This window comes from Sus scrofa, chromosome 1 (assembly GCF_054392235.1).
Source record: "Sus scrofa isolate SSC_HxYL_T2T_F1_AM1 chromosome 1, Sscrofa_HxYL_maternal_Yorkshire_Landrace_v2.0, whole genome shotgun sequence".
Lineage (NCBI taxonomy): Eukaryota > Metazoa > Chordata > Mammalia > Artiodactyla > Suidae > Sus > Sus scrofa.
The window spans coordinates 138,907,078-138,924,756 of record NC_139383.1 but is presented as its reverse complement, the minus strand read 5'-3'; the positions used below and the strand labels follow the sequence as shown (position 1 = coordinate 138,924,756).

The window sequence follows — 17,679 nt, the reverse complement described above, 5'->3', positions numbered from 1 at the left end:
GGGGGAGCTGTGTCCTAATGTATTTGTAACTGTAGCATGTTGGTTGGGAGATTCTGATATAGAGGACTCTAGGTGTCTAGTGAAATACACATTTAATTAACATGTTGTCATGAATATAACTATACTTGAATTGAGTGGTTTTGAATAAAGTGTAGAAGTGGAGCGATCATATCCAGAGGCACCAAAGTAATTCAGAAGTAGTATTTGCAGTAGAAACTAGAGGTAAAGTGCTCCCCACCCACCTTTTAAAACCAGAACACCATCTCTCTTGCTGTTTTTTAGGATTGACTCTACCCATCACATATTACAAAGCATCTTGCAAGAATCTTTGCTTTGCCTATATGGATAGCAAGTACACTAAACTATACCAAATGAGTCTAATCTTGGTTATATGCTTTGCTTGTGAGGTAATGCTTCCTTATGTAAATAGTTATGGCTTTTTAAAAAAGCAGTTTTAAGTGGGACTTGCTTTCATTAAGAGAGCTCAGTGAACAGAATAGTGAAGACTGTTATAGTCTGATTCTCTGGAACCTTTCTATTTTGTGGAAAACTTCCAAATTGTGAGTTAAAATTATTGCTGAAAGTACATGGGAATGGGCTACTACTGATAACTCAAGAAAAATTAAAAAAATTTTCCAAGTTCAGTACAGAATGCTATGATGTGGAAATATCTTTCAATTCCTTATCAGAAAAGAACCAGAAGTCTTCCTGCAATGAAGGGGAATCCTCTTCTACCTCCTATGTGCATCAGAGGTCACCTGGTGGTCCCACCAAACTGATAGAAATCATCTCAGACTGCAACTGGGAGGAGGATCGGAACAAGATTTTGAGCATCTTGTCCCAGCACATCAATAGCAACATGCCGCAGTCACTTAAGGTGGGCAGCTTCATCATTGAGTTGGCTTCTCAACGAAAGAGCCGGGGTGAAAAGAATCCTCCCGTTTATTCTTCTCGTGTGAAAATCTCTATGCCATCATGTCAAGACCAAGATGATATGGCTGAGAAATCTGGATCAGAGACTCCTGACGGTCCATTATCCCCTGGGAAAATGGATGATATCTCTCCTGTACAGACAGATGCCCTGGATTCAGTGAGGGAGAGATTACATGGAGGCAAAGGTCTGCCCTTTTATGCAGGGCTTTCTCCTGCAGGGAAGCTTGTGGCCTATAAACGTAAACCCAGTTCAAGCACATCTGGGCTTATCCAGGTGAGAATTATCTTTAATCTGGATGTAGCACCTATTTATACCTAGGTAACATCTTGATTTTTCAGAGCCCTTTGTGGGCTTTATAGTATTTATCTTCACATTTCCTGGGAACTGGGTGACAAAATCATTATCTCTTTTTCGTAATAGGCCTGGGTTAGATGCATACCTAGGGTCAATTTTTGGCAAATTTACAAACAGAAAGATAGAGCCCTCTATTAGCTTATAGTTTTCTTTGTGGTCTTCCCAGACGATTGCTCCTCTTAAACTGTATTATCTGGGCTGTAGTGATATTTTGACAACCTAGCAAGGATAGTAAAGGATTCAGTTTAGTTCTTGGAATTATTATTAGCAGGCAGGTTTCAAAATAAAATGAGGTAAGGTTGATTTTTAAAATAGACAGTGTATGCTTAGAAGCTTGGGAGAAATTTTTAATTAGTAAGGTATTATTCACATACATGAATTTTTAAAAAATTGAGCCACAGGTTATGTATTATTTTTTCTTTGATTCATGGAGTTTTTGCCAGTATAATCATTGTTGTAGGACACATAGCTATATCCTTGCTGTTCAGTAATTCAGGCAGGTATATTAGTGAAATACCTCATTGGCATCTAGAAAAGCTCTTGAAAATAAAAGTTCTGGAGTAAAATGTTGTCATAGTCAAAAAAGTTTTCTCCTTTTGCTCAGTGACATTAAATGCAGTTTTACATTGGAGTACCAGATATGGCGGTAGTGTCTAACATTGCCAAGGCTGAGTTTACCAGCTTGACTGCTTCTCTGGGCTAAGGACCATTCCATTAATATGACTGATCTATTTAATTTAAAAGTTTTAATTGCAGTTGCTGTGTAACTGCTTCTGTTGGTATTTCTTAAATTTTTAATGATGATAATGTTTTCTTCTTGTTCCACTTATTGATTGATACTTTGAGAATGGAGACTTAATATGAAGTCATTTCTAGTGAGACTAGACCCCCTTCAAATACAGTCATAGAAATTTTATGTACTCCTCTCCTGTCTAGGACTTAGAAAGCCACCATAAAATACGAACCTGTATAAGCAGTCAGGCCACTGTAAGGTATGCTTTGGGGAAGCTGCTGAGTTGTCGTAGAACAGTTCCCAAAAGAGCAGATGGGGTGTTTTATCTAGACACCATAGAGCCTGGAAAACTATAAAGTTTATTTTAGTATGGAAAGATCACATTCTTTGCATATCAGACTTGGGGCAAAGATAGTCCTGATCTGTCTGGAAATGATAACAATTTTACTTAAGTAGCAAAGAGTAATTTTGTTTTGTGTTTTAGAAGAGAGAGTACCTTGTAGCTATCCTCCCCAGTCCCTGTTAATTTAGAGAGTGGGATTTTCTCCACCTCACTCTTCTTCCTCAATCCTCACTCCTTTAAATGATGGAAAGAAGGGAGGGAAAGGGTATCTTCTCTAGCCACTTAGCAGTATGACATAAAGAACTTGGGTAAGAAACTTGGAAGGTTTTTGTTTTCACAACTTTTCTGCTCAAGATGGCCAGTCTGTCAACTCCGGCAGTAGAGAATAATATCTTCCTCACTCATTGATTCACTTTCTTCTGACAAGTGATTATTTTAAAAATTACAGTGAGTTTCAGTTAGCATTTATCTTGAGCCCAAGTTTTGCCCAAAAGATGAAGACAGTTGTCTTTAAAGTTGAGTTTTTGACAACTGAAAACTGAGGTGACTTTTTGGCTTAGGTGTTTGTACAGTGGCTTTCTCATAACTTAAAGTAGACTCATCATATATTTTTTAAATATGAAGGATGCTTGAGAGGGCCCTCTTGAGAAGGGTTCATTATGCCTCTGGTCTTGTTAACAGAGATTCTGTGGAACACAGTAACTCATTTTTGGCTAATGATTGTTAATAACTTTACCAGAATTGCTTATTGACAAGTGAAACAATTGGGTGATTCCTTAGAGTTGATAGTGTCTTCCACATATCGAGGATGCAGGTATGATGAATTTCTAAGATTCTCTGTTTCCAAACTACCAAAATGAAGGAGATAAGATTAGTTCAGAATATCAGATGACAACATTTTTTTTCATCTCCTGAATACTCAGATTATACTAAATGGAAAAAGTCCTTTTCTTTTTCCCTTTAAATCTGAAAAAGAGACTTTTAAAACCTTGTAAAAATGAAACCCTTGTCAAGGGAGATGAGTTAGCAAGAGAATTTTATCTTTACAGAATTTCTCTTTGCCACTTGTTTCAGGTTAATGGTAAGAGTTACCCGCAGGCTAAGTTGCTATTGGGACAGATGGGGGCATTGCATCCAGCCAATAGGCTAGCTGCTTATATCACAGGCAGGTTGCGACCCTCAGTCCTGGACCTCTCAACCCTCAGTACTGTCATCTCCAAGGTAGCATCCAATGCCAAGGTGGCTGCATCCAGGAAACCACGTACCCTGTTGCCTTCAACATCCAATTCCAAAGCGACATCCTCCTCTGGCACTACAACAAATCGCCCTGGGAAGAATCTGAAGGCATTTGTCCCAGCAAAAAGACCAATTGGTAAGTTAAACTGTATATGTGTTTTGGAAAGGGCTGTGATTTGGGGCTGGGCCAGTGGATGTAGATATGGGGGTTGTAAAAATTAGAGAAATACGGAATTGGGCGTTACTCTTATTCTTGATGTCTGTCTTGCCTGAATTTTTAAATTTTTGAGTAACTCTTCTGATGACCTGACTTACAATACTAGATGAATCGATTCTAGGTAGTTTCATTAAAGTCTAGTTATTTCCCAAACTTTTGACCATTTTATTAACGTAGAAGAGACTTAGGTTTTTAATTTTGCTTTTAAAAAGGGAAGGCATATTCTTAAGTACTTTCCCTGATTTAATATTTTTCCTCTGAGAACTGGTGTTTTTGATACCAATTATGTGTATATTCTTTGAACTTTGAAACCAGTGAGCTAGCAAAATCTTAAGTGGGTTGAATTAGTATAGGCTTGAAGTAGAAGGCTCTTGCAAAACATAATTTTGTAAACATTGCTTTATTCTATTCATTTCTGTTCTGTGAGTAAAAACCTCTTTTGTTTATTAACATTCCAATGCTAGAGTCTGTAACAAATTACTTTCTTGAAATCATTTGTGTTTTAGCATTAAGAATATGTACAATTGGTTTATTGGATTCCTCTTTTTGTTGTTTCAGATCTATTTAGGAATGTTAAGTAAAAATATCATTTGCTCTGTTTTTATTCCTCTAATAGGAAATTGAAATCTCTGGCTGAATGCTGGAGTTTTGTGAAGATGGAAGAGAGGCATTGTATGCCTTAAAATGAACCTGTTTTACCTCTTTTTTAAAAAGTACTTTTAATCAGTGATTTAAAAAGAAAAGATAGTCTTATCCTGCTCTCTTTTGAAAAATGTCTTTATACATTTTAGGAATGCAAAATTTTACTGTCTTGTAAAAGGACAGCAATAAAGAGGTGGAGGTGCTGGGACAGGAGGAAGTGGAGAAAACAAGTTTTAAAATAGAATTAGGAATCAATTTCTTTCTTACTTTCTTCGTCTATTTTAGATGATGAAGTTGTGTGCTGCTGTATTCTTTTTTTTGTCCTGGATATTTGGCTATATTGCATAACCAAAAGAATTTCAGAAGGAACATCCAGTTTTTTAATTTTTAATTTATTTATTTATTTTATTTATTTTATTTTATTTTATTTTTTGCTTTTTAAAGCTGCATATGCGACATGTGGATGTTCCCAGGCTAGGGGCTGAATTGGAGCTGCAGCTGCCAGTTTATGTCACAGCCACAGAAGCACCACATCCGAGCTGCATCTGTGACCTACACCACAGTTCACAGCAGTGCTGGATCCTTAACCTACTGAGCGAGGCCAGGGAATCAGACCTGCATCCTCATGGATTCTAGTTGGATTTGTTACTGCTGAGCCGCAGTGGGAACTCTGGAACACCCAATTTTAATCCCTTTGTTGTTAGAATTTTGAAGGTTTGGTTTGGGTGGAGGGATATATCTGATTTCTGTGGGTGGGAATTGGCATGTGTAATGCAGGTAGGTCATACCTGTAAGAAATTGACCCAGTGGTGCACAATAAATGTTGATAAACACAATCACTACAGGGATGAAATATAAGAACTGAAGATTTTTGACCTGCAAATTTTTATTTGCAGCGGCTCGACCCTCTCCTGGTGGTGTGTTCACACAGTTTGTGATGAGTAAAGTTGGAGCCCTGCAGCAGAAGATACCTGGAGTTAGCACACCCCAACCCCTAACAGGGCCACAGAAGTTCAGTATCAGACCTTCTCCAGTAATGGTCGTCACACCTGTGGTTTCTTCTGAGCCAGTTCAGGTGTGCAGCCCTGTGACTGCTGCTGTCACTACTACCACCCCTCAAGTGTTTTTAGAGAATGTTACTACTGTGACACCTATGACTGCTATTTCTGACGTGGGAACTAAAGAAACTACTTACTCTTCTGGTGCCACCACTACAGGGGTTGTTGAGGTCTCTGAAACTAATACCAGCACCCTTGTAACACCTACCCAGTCTACAGCCACTGTGAACCTTATCAAAACGACTGGGATAACTACCCCTGTGGCTTCAGTTGCTTTTCCTAAGTCTTTGGTAGCATCTCCTCCAACCATAACTCTTCCTGTTGCTTCCACTGCCTCCACCTCCATAGTCGTGGTGACCACAGCTGCATCTTCTTCCATGGTGACCACACCAACTTCATCTCTGAGCTCTGTTCCCATTATACTCTCTGGAATTGATGGGAGTCCACCAGTGAGCCAGAGGCCAGGTAAGGCCCACATGTTACTAGCTGGTTTCCTGCACAGCTATTTATAGAACTTCATGGTTGTGATAGGATTATAGATATGTCAGATGTTCCTGCTATAACATGATACATATATTCCTAAAAACCTTTGCGTTCTGCAAAACTGAACCCTAAAGATAAACACTAGAGTTCATGTTCAATATAAGGTTTGGACAGCCACTGAAATTCATGCAGTTTTGTAACCAGAGCACCAATAAATACTGTAACTTGGCAGATGGTTTAGTGGGGCAAGAGATTTCCTTTAGGAGATTAAAAATACTCAAAACTTTAGAATGGTAACTGGCTGAAGGACACTGGAATACTGCATCTGGGAGTGGTACCCTGAGCCGTTGAGCAGCCAATAACGTGGGCCCAGGAGGAAGCACAGCCTGTTGTGTGCTGAGAGCTAGGAGTGCACATCTCTGAGGAGGGAACCAGATGTAGGTGCTCTATGTTTTGGGGGTGGAAGAGGCCTGCTGCTGCTTTATAGTTAAAAGCTTATGCTGCAGCCAAACGGAGCCTTTTTTCTCTCCTTGCTGACGATTAAAATTCTAGGTCCTCTTGCCTAGTAAAAATCATTTATGAATCAGTCCAAATCTTATGTACTGCTGACATTATCCTCCTGTTATTATACGTGAACTGATTGAAATAGAAATAAGGCATGTATCTTGTTTAGGACTCTGGTATTTTGTATTTGTCAACTTTTTACTTAAATTTTTTCCCGTGTTGACTTAGATAAAGTGAATTTGAAAGGAATATCTTACACTTAGGTAATTTTTATGTCCTGATTCAACCTGGTAAAGTAAGTTTTCTAAGTGTACTCAAAGAGGAATTAGAAAAGAGTACGGAAAAGAGTGTGAAAGACTTTGCAGGATTTAAGGGGGATAAAATAGCCAACATCAGTTCTGTCTTGGTTATATTTTTTTCTGCTAATATTTCGATCTTTAGGGGCATGGTCCAAATTCCTGTCAATATTTTTAAAAAGAAGTGATTCATAAACTGAAGTGCTATTGAAAGGAAAAGAAGATCACAATATTTAAATTTGTTGTCTTTTGCTTCTTCGCATAAACAAACATACCAAGAAATGGCTAATATGTAATTTCAGAAATAAGACTGCTGTTGAAAAGACTGTTTTGATTTCCTGTGAAATCTCAAGTTTTATATCTAGTCATATTTTAACTGGTCATGCTTTTTAAACCATGGATTCCAGCCTTTTTTATATTTTTAATCCTATCATGAAACTTTGAAGTAGTTTAGCTTTTGTAGTTCATTGTCGCTCAGATTTTAGTCACTTAGAACATACTTTCAGGTATTTTGCTCTGGTTCCCATTTGTAGTATCATTGAACTTAATATTTTTATTTAAATCAAGTCATTTGTTTATTTAAATATATTTTTTAAAGGAGCGATATTAGTGTAATTGGAAACCAATATTACTTGCCAAAATAAAGGTTAGTCTCAAATACACTGGAAACAATAATAATAAAAAGTATTAAATTCTAACTAACTAGCTACTGTATGTTCTTAGCATGTGGCTTGCTCTCTCTGTTAATAAAGAAAGCTAGAAAATGCTGGTATATCATTAAAGACATAATATTAAAGACTGGTAATTTCATCTGAATTTAATCAAAAGATTAAAAATCTGACAATATGATATGGTGTTATATCAATATACCACCTAAAAGTATATCTTCTGTAATGCTACTTGAGGAAAGGCTGATGTTAATTTTCTTAGCCACTCTTTTATAAATGGATTTGACTGAAATAACTGCAACTTCTAAGGAAGGGTGTGTGGTTTTGTTATGGGTTCATAAAGCAGATCCCAACTCAGGCATTTAGACATCTGTGACCTTTTCATTTGATTTTCCTTCTTTTTGTCTTTCCCTTCTTCCCCTCATTTCGGTAAACAATCATGTATTTAGTGTGTGTATTAAAAGCTGCTTTCAGAGTAATTTGGTTTTGAGTCATTCTCTAAAACTTAATTTGAACAGAAATGTTCAGAAAATTAAGAATGCTTGTTTCTTAATTCACATAAGATAGATGAATGGTTTTTGTTTAAGTTGCACACATTTTTTCATGAACAGTTTGGTCTTCATGTTTTATTTCATTTTCAAAAGTCCTGGATTTTCTATATATAATTTGTCATGTAAATGTTAGGAGCATCACCTTCTTTTAGAAATTTGATGTTTTTTGGATAGAGTGCCTGTCTGAAAAAATATCACACATTAAGCTAAAATCTTTGTTTTATTATTTGGCTTGTTGATTTTTCTATTTAATGACAAATTAATAAAAATTTTTATTTAATAATAATGTTAAAGAAGTTCACTAATTTGAAGGGTAATGAGACCACTTTTGTTTATCCTTTTACTCTTATTATTCCTACCTTTTTGTTCCTCTGGCCAAAAACCGATCTGTAGATTATTCGTATTATTTTTTCCCTTGTCTTTAGTATTTCTGAATATCTCTTCCAAACATTAAAGTGCATCTTTAGGTACTAGTAATGTCTTGAAATCTCTTTTAATTCATATCTTCTGTATTAAGTTTCTGCTTTTTCTGTTTGTTTTAGAACTATCTTTTGCTTCTTCCTAACAAGGCTTTATTTCCCAGCTTCTTTGATGTCTCTTAATTTCATTCCATTTTTGGGGAGTATGTATTTTTTTCCTTCTGAAAAATAATGTCCACACATCTTTATGCTGTGCTTATTTGTCATTGAATTTTAAAAGCCAAGAAGTTTTTTGTGCCTTGTGATTTTCAGTCCTTGACTTTATTTTACTTGAGTATGACCTTTGAAACTAAATCATAAATCTATTAAGTGTTAACAGTCAGAATTTTTAGATTGAGCGAGACAGTTTTATCATGCACTTTAATGAGAATCCAGATTTAGAGGCCTACCCATGTTTTTCATTAGGCAGATGCATAAATGCACCTCTTGACAGTTGATACTTTCTTTTTTACCGGTTTTAAGGCCCTGCAATGTCTGGTTAACACTTAGTATTAAGGTAAATTGTTTTCAGCCATAAGACTAGTAAGTAGTGTATTGTGGAAGTACAGGATTTTACCAATTCTGCAGATTAGAAGTTATTTGTAGCATGTTAGATCCTGTGTCATAATTATTTTTTCCTAAGTATTTAAAGGGAAATTCTGATACTATGCTTCCATTTCCTGTTTTTCAGAAAATGCCCCTCAGATTCCAGTGGCTACTCCACAGGTCTCTCCTAACGCAGTGAAACGTACTGGACCTCGACTGTTGTTGATTCCAGTGCAGCAGGGTTCTCCTACTCTTAGACCTGTCCCAAACACACAAGTCCAGGGACATCGGATGGTCTTGCAGCCTGTTAGGAGCCCAAGTGGAATGAACCTGTTCAGGCATCCTAATGGGCAGATTGTCCAGCTCCTCCCTTTGCATCAGCTTCGAGGCTCTAATTCCCAGCCCAACTTACAGCCTGTCATGTTTCGGAACCCAGGTATAAAATTAGAGATCTTTCCGTTAAGTTCTTTTCTTAAATAATTTGGTCATATGGTATGTTAACACACCAGGATTGGTGTTCTTAGTCTCTTGGAGTCACCTGTTAGAAAATAAATGCATACTTTGGAAGTCTTGATGTGGACAATGGTATTTTAAAGTGTTCTTTCTCTTACCAGGGTCTGTGATGGGAATCCGGTTACCTACTCCTTCCAAACCTTCAGAGACTCCACCATCTTCCACTTCGTCCTCTACTTTCCCTGTTATGAATCCTGTAATTCAGGCTGTTGGGTCTTCTCCCACAATGAATGTTATCACTCAGGCACCATCATTACTTTCTTCTGGACCTAGTTTTGTATCTCAGTCTGGAACATTGACTCTGAGGATTTCCCCTCCTGAGCCACAAAGCTTTGCAAGTAAAACAAGCTCTGAAACCAAAATAACCTATAGCTCAGGAGGGCAGCCTGTTGGTACAGCCAGTCTTATTCCTCTACAGTCTGGTAGTTTTGCCTTGTTGCAGCTCCCAGGACAAAAGCCTGTTCCCAGCTCCATTCTTCAGCATGTTGCTTCACTTCAGATGAAAAGAGAATCTCAGAATGCAGACCAGAAAGATGAAACCAGCTTTTTAAAAAGAGAGCAGGAAACTAAGAAGGCCCTACAGTCAGGAAGAGAAGCAGTAGGCTCTGAGGCTAATATGATAAAGCAAAATTCAGGAGCTAGTGTCTCAGAAGAAAACCTGACTGATTCCTTGGAAGATGGGGGTGGTCCTTTAGATGAAGAATCCCTTGCAGAAGAAGGTCCTGCAACTGTTAAGCCTTCTGAGCATGATTATAAAGATGTTAATGAAGAGTATGGGATTAGGAATCATAACAGTTCCAAAGAAAAACTGACTGTTCTAGAAGTTAACACCATTTCTGAAAGAGCTGGTAATATAACAGTCCAAAGTGTAAGTAATGTGCAGCTTAAAAAACTTGGTGATGTGAAAGTGGAACAGCAGAAAGCCTTAGACCATCCAGAGGAAAAATCAGATGAATTTCCAGTCATCTCTAAAGAAGAAAGTAAGCTTGAATTATCAGGGAGCAAAGTTGTTGAACAGCAGTCTAATCAACAGCCAGAGGCCAAGGAGAAGGGATGTGGAGATTCTCTAGAGAAGGAAACCATTAGGGAGAGGTGGAAAAAACATCTGAAGGTCCCTTTGACCCAGAAGTGTGTTAGAACTTCACAAGAATACAAGAAAGAGACCAATGAGCGGTTAATTAAAGAAACAAAGACTTGTCAGGAAAGTTCAGATGTGTTTCAACAAGAACAAGGCATCTCTGATTTACTTGGAAAAAGTGAAACTACTGAGAATGCCAGAGTTTTAAAATCTGAATGTGATTCTTGGAGTAGGATTTCTAGTCCTGCAGCTTTCTCCATTGTTCCTAGGAGAGCCTCTAAAGGGAGCAGAGGGGAAGGACGTTTTCAAGGTCACTTACTGCTCTCAGGGGAACGGATAAAACCAAAGCAAGAGAAGAAGGGTGGGAGAAGCAGTGCTGACTTCCCTGTTTTGGATTTGGAAGAGGATGATGAGGAAGATGAGAATGAGAAAACCGATGATTCTATTGATGAGATTGTGGATGTTGTTTCTGACTACCAGAGTGAGGAGGTTGATGATGTAGAAAAGGTGGTGAGCCCATTTTTGTTGTGATTGAAAACCTCAAGGATTTAAATGATTTATTAGAGACTGGTTTTTCCATAAAATCACTAAGACGGGATACATTCAATTGAACACCTGGGTTTAGATCATGATTAAATGACTTTTAGTGTTTAGGCTGTGTCAGTCCGGTAACATTTATTGAGCTTATATTGTTCATGGAAACTTGTCTGATATTACAGGAAGGCTGGCTTAGGACTCTAGGGGATAGATGCTTGAGAGTCCCTATCAAATTTGATTAAAAAAAAAAAAAAAGTCCTGAAACCACTACTATTCGATTTCAGTTCCTTTGACATTTTTTATATAAAGGGATTGTAGCTTTTCTGGCAGATGTATAAGAAGGAATGGGTGACCTTATAACTGGAAGATAATTTATCTGTTTGCATTTATAGAGATATATTTCTTTCTGGAGAGGAGAGAAATGAAAAATAACATTTAATATTTCAATATAATCCTGCCTAAAGTTGCTTTCTCCTAAAATTAACTAATTAGTTTCTAGAATTTACTTTCTGAACTGTGGTCATCTTCCTTTGTAATTCGACCTTTAGAGTTTAATTTTTTATTTTTCTGAAGCCATTTTTGTAGACTTTTATTTAGGGTTGCGTTTGTTGTCTCTAAGTAACTCAGAGTCAAGTATGATATAGGGCAGGACAACTCTTTTGTAGAGGGCCAGATTGTAAATATTTAAGACTTTGTGGGCTAGATGGCTTGCTGTTGCACCTACTCACTTGCTGTTGTAGAGAGGAAGCAGCCATGAACAGTTAGTAAATAAATTAATGTGGCCATGTTCAAATAAAACTTTACTTAGATAAACAGATGGCAGGCTGTGGCTTGCTGCCCCCTGACATAGGGTCTGATGTAAAACATAAAGAGGTTATAGCCAGCTGCCTGTGGGGTGCTCTGAAATCTGAATTATATTCCTCTCTTCAGGAGCAAATCATAATAAGGCTCTCTGCAATGATTGTCATGCATGGCTGTTTTAGAATCTCACTTCCTGAGATTCATTCATTCTCTGTGTTACCTATTCCTTTTCTGTTAGTGCCTAAATGCCTTATGCAGATAAAATATATCAAAAAGATTGGTATTTTAAAACTCTAAAATTTTTAAATATTCTCATGTTCTTATGTTGGTTATTTTTAACTTTGACTGTCTCATTTGTAAAATGAGGATCTAGCTGTACAACTGGATGATTCTGTATGCATTTGCCTCACATTCTATGGTCTCATCCTTTTTGAGGACTTATATCTGTAGGTAGTTTAGGAGTGAGATTACAGATCTTGTACTTCTTGCAGAGTCTTTCATTATAAGTTAGCCTAGGTAAGCAGCAGACCAACTTTGTTTTATTTTTACTTGAAACTTTTTCTTTTCCATTATGGTTTATTTCAGGATACTGATTATAGTTCCTTGTGCTATACAGTAGGACCCTGCTGGTTTGTTTTATATATAATATTGTGTATCTGCTACCCCTAGACTCCCAGTCTATACCCTCCCCTTCCCCTTGCCAACCACAAGTCAAAATCAGTCCAGTTTTAAAACCAGTGAAAACTATTGCTGTCAGTAGAACTGACTTAATGGAACCTTTAGAATGGCTTAGTCATACAAGGTGGCATTGCTTTAGTTTCGTAATAGTGAATCTGACAGGTACACTGCCCTTTTTGAAATAAGGGTGTTGGAGTTTCTGCTGTGGCTCAGCAGGTTACAAACCCTAATAGTATCCATGAGGATGCAGGTTTGATCCCTGGCTTTGATCGGTGGATTAAGGATACGGCATTGCCATGAGCTGTGGTGTAGGTGGCAAACGCAGCTCAGATCTGGCTCTGCTGTGGTTCTGGTGTAGGCCTACAGCTGCAGCTCTGATTAGACCCCTAGCCTGGGAATTTTCATATGCCACAAGTCTGCCCCCCCGCCCCCAAAAAAGGGTGTTATATTAAACAATTTCTCAAATCTGAAATCTGCCTTGAATTTGTGTACATGTCTGACACCTGTGATATCTTTATGCCTGTGATTAGTAATATTAGAATAGTGTGAGGAAAGTTCTGAGTAGCCTCTTTTTTATGATTTTGATACTTTTTTGTTAAAGTATAAAGAATAGCCTCTTTGATTTAAATCTTCCCTAATTAAGTTTATTGGATATTATTTACAAAGCCTCAATTAAAGCCATGTAGTACACATTCTTTAGTATAGTAAAGCTTCTACCTACGTTATTGTTCAAACTCTTTAGATTCTGTTGGGGCTCTGTTATCTTACTAAAGTTAATTTTAATATACATTATTTATATTTAATATACATTGTTTAGATGATGCTTAAATAGGGGAACATAAATGATGGCTTGTATCATTTATATCTGTTAGCCTTATAAAAAGTTTAACTCCTGTGGAGCAGTGGGATCGGTGGTGTCTTGGGAGCACTCGGATGCAGTTTTGATCCCTTGCCAGGCAAAATGGGTTAAGGATCCACCATTGCCACAGCTGCGGCTTAGGTTGCAAGTACAGCTTATATCTGATCCCTGGCCTGGGAACTCAGTATGCTGCAGGATGGCCAAAAGAGAAAAAAAAAAATTTTAAACATAGAATTAATAAAGCAATTGGGATGCCTCCCTGGTGTAGTAAAATTATAAGATGATTTGTTTAGTTTCTGGCGTAGTAAACACTACTTTTAAAGCTGGACTTAAAACTATCTGCATATCCCATAAACATATACCACTGTTATATAATAAATATACAGTGAGTTTCTGTGATAGGGTCTCAGTAAATGCTTACTGACTGATTGATTAAATTTTTGGTGTAATTAGCAAGTACGGTGAGTCTGGGCTTCTCTTGGTATCTAACTTCTTCAAAAGCTCTCATTCTGTGTGGAGTTGAGACTTCTAAGACTGTCTGGGCTGTATTCTGTTTCCGTATCTGCCTTGAAAATGTTTTTGCAGGCGTTGAACATGGGGTTAGGCATAAAGCACTCAAAGTTGAGCCTGAATTTTTCTTCTTTCTACTTTCTTCACCAGATCTTATTTTACTGCTATTTAATCTTAAGATTTACAAATTTTTAATATATCTGTACCTGAATTTTGTCTGCTAGAAATAATAGTGAAGCATCAATACAGCTCTTTGGGGACTTTGTCTCTTCAGTCTAATGATGTTTGTTTATATGTCTGTGATTTATAATGTAGTTCTTGGTTATTAGCTCTAACCATATGTTGTCTTTATGACTAAATTCCTTCCTATGATTAATAAGTTTAGAATTATCAGTACTCATGGTTTAAGATCAGCATTTGACCCTGGTTGGTTTCATAAGGGGAGTATTCGGTTGAAAAGTTTATAAATGTGCTTGTTTCCCAATACTGTATTTACTGTTGGAATGCTGTATTTCAGAATAACTGTGTAGAATACATTGAGGATGATGAAGAGCAGGTGGACATTGAGACTGTGGAAGAGCTCCCTGAGGAAATTAATGTTGCCCACATGAAGACCACAGCTGCCCACACACAGACTTTCAAACAGTCGTAAGTTTTACTTCTCTTTAGGTTTTAGTTTTTTGCTGTTGTTTTATGACAATAAGCAAAACTAAATAGTCTGTTCAGGAGTTCCTGTCATGGCGCAGTGGTTAATGAATCCGACTAGGAACCATGAGGTTGCGGGTTCAATCCCTGGCCTTGCTAAGTGGGTTAAGGATCTGGTGTTACCATGAGCTGTGGTGTAGGTTGCAGATGTGGCTTGGATCCCGCCGTTGCTGTGGCTGTGGCGTAGGCTGGGGGCTATAGCTCCGATTAGACCCCTAGCTTGGGAACCTCCATATGCCGCAGGAGCAGCCCTAGAAAAGGTAAAAAGACAAAAAAAAAAGAAAATCTATTCAGGAGTTCCAGGACTGACATGGTTCCTTTATTTCTCTAACTTTTTTCTTATTAGTAGATGAGGGGAGGAGCTGGAATTCAGAGGTAATTAACTTGCCTTGTTATTGCTTTAGGAGACAGTATATAAATGTAAATAACATAAACTTTTGGAGCCTGACATAATGGTATTAAGATGTTAGTTTTGCTAGTTTGTAACTTTAACTTGGGGCGAGTCTGATTTCTTTGAATCTTAGATTCTTTACTTATGAGATGAGGAAAATGCCCTCATTTAAAGTATTAAATGAACTAATATGTGAGATAATTAGCATAACTTGTGCAAGTGGATTATGCAATAAAGATTAGTTCTTTTATCTTTTAAGAATATGGCATTAAATTCTAAAATTTGTTTACTTTGCAGTTGAACAGGTGAGATAGTTAGGAAAATTTTCCTACTTCTTCAGCTGATGAGATGAAAATAGAGAGCATGATGACTTAGAAAATTTTATTTTATTTTCTGTTTTAGTAAGCCTTGTATTGACTAGGAATTGAGGTTTGAGAGAAAGAAGGGAAAGATGATAAAGAGTTCTTATTTTATGCCAGACATTGTGCTTTTCCTACCTTTTTTTTTTTTTTTTAGATATTTTTACTTTATTTTATATTTTAGGGCCGCACCCATGGCATATGGAGATTCCCAGGCTAAGGGTCGAATCAGAGCTGTAGCCACCAGCCTACGGCACAGCCATAGCAGCGCCAGATCTGAGGTGTGTCTGCCACCTACACCACAACTCACAGCAACACCAGATCCTTGACCCAGTGAGCAAGACCAGGGATCTAACCCGCATCCTCATGGATACTAGTCAAATTCATTTCCACTGAGCCACTGCAGGAACTCCTTTTTCTGCTTTCTCATTAACCACCTAAAGTAACAATAAGTCGAGAAAGTAATTCTTCATACCTAGTGAGAAAGTCGAAGGAAGGATGGTATTTTTCTTCACTCCAGGGCTATCTGGAGGATATTTCTTCCTTTTTTTCTGCTTTTAAGGGCTGCTCCTGTGGCATATGGAAGTTCCCAGTGTAGGGGTTGAATCAGAGCTTACAGCTGATGGCCTACCCCACTGCCACAGCAACTCGGGATCCGAGTCATGTCTGCAGCCTATACCACAGCTCATGGCAATGCCAGATCCTTCACCCACTGAGCGAGACCAGAGATCAAACCTGTATCCTCATGGATACTAGCCGGGTTTGTAACCTGCTGAGCCTCAATGGGAACTCCACGTTTGGAGGATATTTCAGTTGCCGACTGGTGAAGACAAAAAATTCAACTCTTTTAAAAACTTAATTAGACTTAAGTTCAGCAGTATTGCAGGATATCAGTTCAGCATACTAAAATTGAGTTCCTAAACAATAGCAATGACAAAAAAAGTAATTAAAAATACCATTTATAGTAATAACAGGAAAAAAAGGTATTTGGGTCTATCAACAAATTTGTGCAAAAACTTTTATAAAATGTTACTGAAAAATACTGAAGAAGAATTCAGTAAACTGAGAGATACCATCCATGTTAATGGACTGGGATAACAAATAGCTGAGAATAACCAACCAATAAAGAGCACAAACTGTAAAAGAACTGATTGTTAAAAAATTTTAAATTTCTATCAGTGAAAAGGCAGTCTCAGTCTTTGTGTTTGCAAAGGATTAGTATCAAGGATATAAAATAATTCTTACAAGTCAGTAAGAAAAAGATGATCGAGTAGAAAAGAAGTGTATATCCCAGGCAGTTCACAGAAGAGGAAGCGGTAGACTGCAAATAACCATATGCACATTTGTTCAGCTTCTCAAGTACCTACGGAAATGCAATTAAACCACGTTGACTACCAGTTTATACCCTTAAGATTGGCAGAAATTGAGATTTCTGACAGTATTGTTGTCTAGTTATAGAGCAATGGAAACATACTACAGGCAGGAGTATAAGAAAACCACTTCGGAGAGGAGTGTGACATGACTCTGGTTGAAGATATGCATGCATTTCTTTATACCCAGCAGTTCCACTCCTAAGTATACACCCTAGGAAGGCTCACATACCTATACGAGGCATCAGAAGTTCCTGTTGTGGCTCAGTGGAAACGAACCTGACTGGTATCTGTGAGAATGTGGGTCCGATCCCTGGCCTCGCTTGGTGGTTTAAAGATCCAGCGTTGCTGTGAATTGCAGTGTAGGTTGAATATGCAGCTCAGATCTGGTGTTGCTGTGTTGTAGGCCGGCAGCTGCAGCTCCAATATGACCCCTAGCTGGGGAACTTCCATGTGCCACACCTGTGGCCTTAAAAAACAAACAAAAAACAAACACATGCAAGGGGCCATGTATGGGATTGTCTGTTGCAGCATTTGCTATTGTGAAAATTTGGACACAACCTAAATAACTGCTAAAATTCTAAAAAAAAAAAAAAAATCTTAGAAGATTCACACTTTGGAATGCTATATAGCAGCTGAATGATTGAACTAGATGTATCATCATATCTCAGATGTATGTGTTGAATGAAGCAAATCAGTTGAAGAAAGAAAGACTACCTATGAGAAATGTTAAAAATGCTACATATCTTGTTTAGCTATGAGCAGTACATTCTTAGTAAAAGTGTAAAGATATACATGGTAAACTCAACTTGGGAGTGTTTACTTATGAGAAGGAAGAAGGTGGTATATAAATGT

The 17,679-nt window shown here is 37.6% G+C and overlaps 1 protein-coding gene across 50 annotated transcripts in view; it reads left to right on the top strand.

The window, feature by feature from the left end:
* Positions 1-17,679, top strand: part of MGA (MAX dimerization protein MGA) — a 171,370-nt gene that overhangs the window by 137,459 nt on the left and 16,232 nt on the right. For 9 of the 50 annotated variants that reach the window (XM_084972746.1, XM_084972651.1, XM_084972657.1 and 6 more), the window contains 6 exons: positions 690-1,207; positions 3,439-3,736; positions 5,356-5,982; positions 9,169-9,459; positions 9,638-11,124; positions 14,517-14,647. In XM_084972746.1, the coding sequence (XP_084828872.1) occupies positions 690-1,207; positions 3,439-3,736; positions 5,356-5,982; positions 9,169-9,459; positions 9,638-11,124; positions 14,517-14,647 (3,352 nt within the window). The remainder of the gene's footprint in view (positions 1-689; positions 1,208-3,438; positions 3,737-5,355; positions 5,983-9,168; positions 9,460-9,637; positions 11,125-14,516; positions 14,648-17,679) is intronic. The other 41 variants (XM_084972765.1, XM_084972670.1, XM_084972678.1 and 38 more) reach the window with 13 other exon arrangements.